This window comes from Barbus barbus, assembly GCF_936440315.1.
Source record: "Barbus barbus genome assembly, chromosome: 24".
Taxonomy (NCBI): Eukaryota; Metazoa; Chordata; class Actinopteri; order Cypriniformes; family Cyprinidae; genus Barbus; species Barbus barbus.
In genome coordinates this window covers 18,714,998-18,722,795 of record NC_136752.1, presented here as the reverse complement: position 1 = coordinate 18,722,795, position 7,798 = coordinate 18,714,998, and the positions used below count along the sequence as shown (strand labels likewise).

The 7,798-nt window shown below is 38.3% G+C and overlaps 1 protein-coding gene across 1 annotated transcript; it reads left to right on the top strand.

The window, feature by feature from the left end:
• Positions 1–377: 377 nt before the first annotated feature.
• LOC306843752 (transcription factor SOX-11-like) lies at positions 378–2,913 on the top strand. The gene has a single exon (XM_079375404.1). It carries the CDS (start codon positions 436–438, stop codon positions 1,525–1,527), a length of 1,092 nt encoding a protein of 363 aa, XP_079231530.1. The 5' UTR covers positions 378–435; the 3' UTR covers positions 1,528–2,913.
• Positions 2,914–7,798: the final 4,885 nt, after the last annotated feature.

Below are 7,798 nucleotides of genomic sequence, written 5' to 3'. Positions count from 1 at the left end.
TTAAAGGGAGCATTCAGTTCATTTATAAATGTAATTTTTATTTTATTTTTTTAACTCATAACTCAATTTGTACTGAAAACACAAGCAAATATGCATAGTCTTCACTTATTTGTTTGGTTAATTGACTTGAATTTGTTTTAGATCAGTAAATATGACATTGTAATGCAATAGTAGGATGTCTGTTCTCTTTACAGGCAGCATTTTGGTAACGAAGGCACGGTTTAAATCACTGCCTGGGCAAGGTCTGGTTAGACGCGAAGGGTTAATGTCTAGGCTTGTGGGCGGAGCCGCGGCACGCTATTGGATAGTTATTCGTGACGCAATCGACATGAGAAACCTATGAACTAGTTAAGAAGGCAGTCGGTAACTTTGAAAAGAGGTTTGTCTTGAGTGCGGCAGCTGCGAGTATATCAAGGGAGGAAAGTATCTTTGACCATGGTGCAGCAGACGGAGCAGAGCGAGACGGAGAGCAGCATGTCACGAGAGACCACAGACACCGAGGAGAACGAACTGATGGCGTGCAGCCCGGTTCCACCGAAACCGGACTGGTGCAAGACAGCCACCGGCCACATTAAACGACCCATGAATGCCTTTATGGTGTGGTCCAAGATCGAGAGGAGAAAAATCATGGAACAGTCACCGGACATGCACAATGCCGAGATCTCCAAAAGACTGGGGAAGCGGTGGAAAATGCTGAAGGACAGTGAAAAGATTCCCTTTATCCGCGAAGCCGAGCGGCTCCGACTCCAACACATGGCTGACTACCCCGACTACAAATACAGACCCAAGAAAAAACCAAAGCTTGACACAGGTTCTTCGAAACCAGCGATGCAGTCGCCGGAGAAAATCGGCAAAAGTGTCAAAGCTGCAGGGAAGAAGTGCGCGAAACTCAAGCCGAGCAAACCGGGGAACATTACCGCGAGAGCTTCTTCGCAAGACTGCAGGTTCAACTATGTTTTCACAAACTTAAAAGTGACCAAGTCTATCAAAAGGGAACTTACTGACGACGAAGATGACGATGACGACGACGAGGAGGAGGATGACTACGAGGAAGAGGAGCACGTCAGGCTGCACAACGTTCCCGCGAGCCCCACGCTGAGCTCCGCCGCGGAGTACGAGGGCGCCAGCATGTACGAGGAGTCCGGGCACGCGAGCGCGATTCCCGGCAGCAGACTGTTTTACAACTTCAAGAACATTACCAAGCAGAGCGCAGCTTACCCTGCCTCGGTGTCACCAGCATCCTCTTTCAGGTCCGTCTCTTCTTCGTCCAGCAGCTCCAGCGAGGACTCCGATGACTTGCTGGTGGACTTCAGTTTGAATTTAGCGGCGGGCTCTCACACGACGGACTTGGGCAACACTTCAGGAAACCTTTGTCTCTCTCTGGTGGATAAAGATTTGGACTCTTTCAGCGAGGGCAGCCTCAGTTCTCACTTCGAGTTCCCGGACTATTGCACTCCCGAGCTCAGTGAGATGATTGCGGGAGACTGGCTGGAGGCGAACTTTTCAGACCTGGTTTTCACTTACTAACTCACAAACTCCTCCAGAACCAAGGAGGCATCTCGCATCTTCAGGTTATTTTTTGACTCTGTCTCCGTGGTTGTCCCGGTTAAGACGGCGGAACCTGCGTTTCGAGATTTGTAACGTAGAAAAAAAGTGACAACATGGTCAACATTGACAAGGCTGTGTGTGTATGGCAAGCGCTTTTAACATGTATTCCTTAAAACGGCATAACTTCTACTTTTATCTGACAAGCAGTTGTTTTTATCCTTGTAAGCCATTAGTGTTTTGTTTTGTTTTTTGTTTTTCAGTTCACTGTGAATTTTATGTCTTTGCTGCTAGTCACTGTACCAGTAGAAACAATCTACTGTTCCATTCCAAAAGGTACTATTATAGGATAATGACTAGTAGGAATAATGTCCTTATGAATGATTGATTGCTAGTGAAACAGAGATGTTAACCACTATTGAATCACTTACTAGTAATTTTAAAATAAGTGCTAGTCATGTGGAAATAGAGACCAGTTCGTTTAAAGCAATAAATGTTAAAGTAGCTTGCCATAGTGTGTGGTTATTCTGTGGGGTTGCAGTGAAACTGCTTAAACTGTGGTGGAGAGCAAAATGTAAAATCTGAACTATGCATTCCCATCCCACCCATATCTCTACAGGGAGCTGGCAAACGGTTGCTGGACCGAATGGAGGCAATTCTGAAACACTGTTCAGGATGGAACTTTTTCTCTGGTCTTATGTAATTTCTTTGTCACAAATGTTTATTTTTTTGTGTGTAACCGGTTCCGTTTCCCTCCAAGTATGGGAATATTTCAGCAGATAACCACTCTAGAACACACAGGTATGGCAGGAAGCATTTTGATACATGACCAACATACCTCATCTTTTTAAAAAAAAAAAAGTGAAATATTTTCTGGCATATTTTTGTACAGTTAAAGGGAATGTTCTTACTGTGCTTTAAGTGAGGTTTCTTCAGGCACTTCAACCCGGTTTCATTTGTAAAAGCATGCAAGAATTAAACTGACAAGTCAACTTGCATTTAAATGCCTAGTTATTATTTTACTCAAGGCAAATGTACAGCTTTAGATCTGAAGCGTTTCTATAGGGAAGTGTACAATGGAATTGGGGGAACACATGAGCCTCATTTCTGGTACTAGATTGAAGATTGTATATGTTCTGTAATATAGTAAAGCTAGGAGTTTATGTATATCTGTGTGAATGGGTCCCAAATAGCAGGTGTAAAACTGGATTTTTCTTTTTTTTTTTTCTTTTTTCTTGGCACATTTGTTTTTCATTATTTTGTGCAATATACTCTTAAAATGGACCATCTGCGTTTTGTAGCAAAGGAAATGAGTTACATGTCGTCATGCTGAAGTCTGTATCTGACACAAATAAATCAGCTGGAACTGATAAGAAAATGTATGTCTGGTTAATGGCATGTGTGCGTGTGCATGTGTGTTTGAGCGATCAAAGCAAGGATTTGCGATCTTGCCATTGGGCTCCTTCAGAAGGGTTGGTGTTTCCAGATGCAAGCAAACATTTTCCCACCCCTCCTTTCAAATTGAGTAATGCCTTTTAATTTTTTTCCCTTTTCCTTCTCCATTGGACCGGAAAAAAATCTGCTCCTTTAAGAAATCAAATCTTGCGCTGCCGGATGAGGCTCATTTTGATTGGTGTAACCATGACACCGACCCCCCCCCAAAACTTCCAGAAGGGCTGCCCCTCTTTTTCTCTTCAGAACTGCATTCGTTCAGCAAGCCTCTCACTCTCTAATAACTGCGCAGACTGGTAATAAAAACTTGCAATCGTTTAACAAAATTTTTTTACAAACTGCATTTTGTACTGATATAGCACAAACAATTTTTTTTACACATGTTTTCTGAACTAAGAATATTCAAATAGAGAGCCTTCTACTTGGATAGATAATATTCCTGTTCCAGCACTGCATGTTATTAATGATTGTGTCATTGCAATCTGGCTTTGTATGATGCAATATTACCTCAGCTTTTATTTTAGTGCGTGGCAGAGGATTTATTAATAGGCTGTAGGAACTGTCATTCCTCTGGCACTCACTATCTAAATCTGCATAACTCATGGGTTGTGCCACCCAGACCAAACTGATAGTACGTGGGTTGCAAGATTAGTTTACAGTCAAGGTAATGATCAAATCATTGTCACTGTTAGCATGTGAAGAAAACTCAGCTCTAAAAAAAAAAAAAAAAACATTTTCAGCATTTGCATGACTCCATTTTGTTTTATTTATATCCATAAAATATGTATGCTTATATTTTTTGTTTCGTCACATTAGTTCTTGACTTTTGAGTTACTTTAACACCAGTTAACATCAGTCTGAGCAATTATCCCATCTTCATGCTCATAATTAAATATAATGATTTTTACTTGGATTATTATCTCTGGAAAGGGATCTTATGGAAGCAATTCTGAGTCTCCGTGCATTGAGGGGAGGGAACAAGCTTGTGGGATAGTACTCCATAGCGCATTTATTTGGCCCATATGTTAATCTACAGGAGGAAAGTCATTCACAAGACGGCTGCCAAGATACATGGGTTTGATTATACATTCTCATGTTCTGTTCAGGGGTGTGTGTTTCCATTTTGACCTAAAAACACTTTTCTTCTTTCTCTACATCTACCAGGCTCATCGACTTTATAAGAGCTCTCTTTGATGATTCTGTTCTAATTTAGCATTAAATAATAAGGAATACACATCTATGTTGTTCACCTAATCAATGTTTTTGAAAACTGGCTTATATATTCAGTTTTTCTTTTTCCACTAATATATTTTCAATCTTGTAGTTTGGCTACATATCTATTCTCACTGTTGGTTAGGCAAATATGAAAGTTTTTCCGACATCTGGCTGGTTGCTTGATTCAAACAGGAAGATTAATTATGGCATGCAAGTTTTGAGTTGAATTTCTGTGTGCCACGTAATGCCTATAATAGGAATCTCTGCGAAAAATCTCATGCAAAATGTCTTTGCAAAATCACAGATGGATTTCTCAACCTTTTGCTCTATCTTAGCTATTAAAGAACTGAAAATGAGCATTCCAGATTTTAATTATTGTGTTTGATGTATAATCTTACCACAGTGAAGATCTCCAGAAGGTGTGACTACATTAAGAGGTAGACATTACAAAGATGAGAAAAGACTTCCTGAATTAGAATCTTTAAAGGTTAATGAACATGAACAGTCATTTGTGTATTGAGCAGAGGATCCATAGCATAGCAAGTCTTAGTTGCGAACTTGATTAGTTCACTGTATTCGTGTGCATAATATTATTAAATAGCATTGATTGATTTTTAGTATATTTTTGTTAAGTTTTGTCTGTGTAATCTAATGTATTTAGGTTAATTTAGTGATGCTAAGTTTTTTTTAGGTGCATGGTGTTGGTCACTTAATGGCTGGTGTAAAATCTGTTGACAAGCATTGAGGTAGAGTTCATCCCTCAGCTGGGTGCCCCCCACCATCTCCTCCCCACAGATCTTTACTTTATTTATGCTTGTGGTATTCTTGGTCTTACTCAGTTGCTTTGGAGCTGTATCTCTGACAGAGAATAACAAGCAAAGCAGCTTATACATAGTCATACAACACAAAGTATGTGTCTGTCAATTCGCTCATTCACAGATGGCAGTCTGGTGGTGTGAGGATATACTGTCGTTTATGTCTCTGCCATTAATTAAAGCCAAATAGGGAGACAAACTGGATTTGCAGCTTAAACCGTATGCCGCTGTGCTTTATTGATTAAACTTGGGATCTGCACACTCTGTGCTACTACAGTACATGTTTAGTCTGGACTAGTTGAAAGAACTCTGTGGTATCAGTTATGGGCTCATAAACTATATGAATGGAAGTTAAAATTGTATGTATATTCATAGTGGGAGGCTTCCGAAAAGCCTAAAATGAAATTCACTCTCTTGAGTGCTAATTTGACAATCTGCATAAATTAATGAAAACATTAAAGTTTAAATATTTCAGCTGCTCATTAACAGTTGCTCGTCTCTGCTTTGCAATGATGTGATTATAACTGGTTTAATGAGCAGTGTCTATCATGCATTTATCACAAAGATCTTGAGGACTTTCTGAAGCTTTAGGTCTTCACAAAGAGATTTCCATAGAATCACAAAGTCATTTTATGGTACAGATATGATCTAAACAGGTCATGGTAGTTTTCATTAAGCCTCACGAAGATGAGAAATATTACTTAGGAGATTCTGTTTTTGTTTGATCATCTTAGAAACAATTCTAACCAGATTTTCATTAGTCAGTTAAAAAGCGTTTAAACCTTGCAATTCTGACTTACTTGTACATCTCACAATTGTATTGTTTTTCTGCCACAGAATAAAAATGAAAAAAGGTAACTTTTCACAATTCTGACTTTTTTCTTGAAATTGCAGTTTATATTTCACAATTCTGACTTTTCTTCAAAGAATTGGAAGAAAAAAGGTCAGAATTGTATGATAAAAACTTGCAATCGCAAGGAAATTTTGTATTTAATTTAATTTTACCATCTTAAACTATGGTGAATTCTAGACCGTGTGAATTTTGTAACACTGGATGTCTATTAACATGGGTCGTCTGCACCTCTGACCAGAACCGTAATATGTAATTGTAAATATGTGAATGGCAAGGCGCCCAGACTTTACCTCCATTAAGTCCCATTCTGAACATGTTAAAATACCTTTTGATGGATATCGGGAGTTGTCGTGCAATCGAATAGGCTTAGGATTAATCTGACCCCCCCTTTGCTCTTTCCATTGACACCACACAGTGTCTGCACATGATTTTCTTACACATGAGTATAATTTATACACTTCAATGTAATAGTGTGTTCATTTGATACCTGAAACATGCTGTTTACTTGTAGATTGGTTTATTATAAGATGCTTTCATCTGAAGATAGATGACATCATCAATTTTAGATGAAGGTACAGAGTGTGTTTATCCATGTTCCTCCTTAATAAATCTTCTGATTGACACTTGTGCCTGAGACACACACCGCTGGACTTTATTTTTGTAAGCACACAGACATCCTGGCCTGTCATTGGTTACATATGTGGGATGAATGTTCAAAGAAAGGTCCCTCAAATAAATGTAACACATAAGAACAACTGGAAGAGCAAGACCACATGCTATCAGACTATTTATTAGTCCCATGATCTTTTCGGCCTGAGAGATTTTTTCGTTCAGCCAGAAAGCGTTCAGAAGTCATTTGATTAGTCACTAACCAGCGCAGCCCTCATCTGTACGTCTGCATGTCTTGGCTTTTCTATAACTGACTCTCAGCAATTTCTGTTACCCTCAATTTCCTGTAATTGAGCTTGTCATGTTTGAGCAGAGAGATGTCACATCAGATCACATAGTGTTTTTTGAGTAGTCTGAAAGAAAGAAGGTCATTGGTCTTTCCAAGTTGAGGATCTGCCTCATGTGCAGTTTTTGGCCCAGTTTTCTAATTGCTCATTTGCATAGCTTCAGTACGTCCTGTTTGTCCCTCACTCCACCATTTTTCAAGATGTTTCTTCTGTTCACAGATCCTCTGTCATGTCAAGGCAATTGGCAAATAATTGCTAAGTTTTAACAAAATCTAAACATTTTTTTTTTTTTTATATAGTGGCCTTATATATTGAGTTGGGATTGGAACTAAATCATTGGTTTGAGCACATCTGAATCAGGCCAAGTCATGTGTCCGTGTGATATTACATCACATCATGTTAAAAAATTTGACTTTTTATTTTTATTTATATCTTTAATAAGTCTCTCATACTCACCAAGGCTGCATTTATTTGGTCAAAAATACAGTAAATACAGTATTTTAAATATAATTTCTGTGATGGCAAAGCTGAATTTTCAGCAGCATTACTCTTATATGCTGATTTGGTGTTTAATAAACTTTTCTTTTTATTAGTGTTGAAAATGGTTGTGCTGCTTAATAATTTTGTGAATACATTTTGCCTATGGATTTTTTGATGAATAGAAAGTTCAGCACAATATAATTTGAAATAAAAATCCTTTGCAAAAATCTTTTGTAACATTATAAATGTCTTCACTGTCACTTTTGATAAATTTTTTGCTGGATAAAAGTATTAATTTATTTTTTAAAGAAATCTAAAATATTGTTACAATTTAAAATAACCCATGCAAAGTTAATTTTAACTTAAAATTTATATTAATTGTAAAGCTTGTCATCTACATTTGTTGCAGTGTAGACAAAGTATTGTAGTCAGTGGTGCAGGACTGAGGTGTAGTAATTAAGAGATTAGATGAACTGTTGATT

Bases quoted from the DNA above. Each gene is read 5' to 3' on its own strand.
- LOC306843752 (XM_079375404.1), top strand. From the start codon at position 436: ATGGTGCAGCAGACGGAGCAGAGCGAGACGGAGAGCAGCATGTCACGA.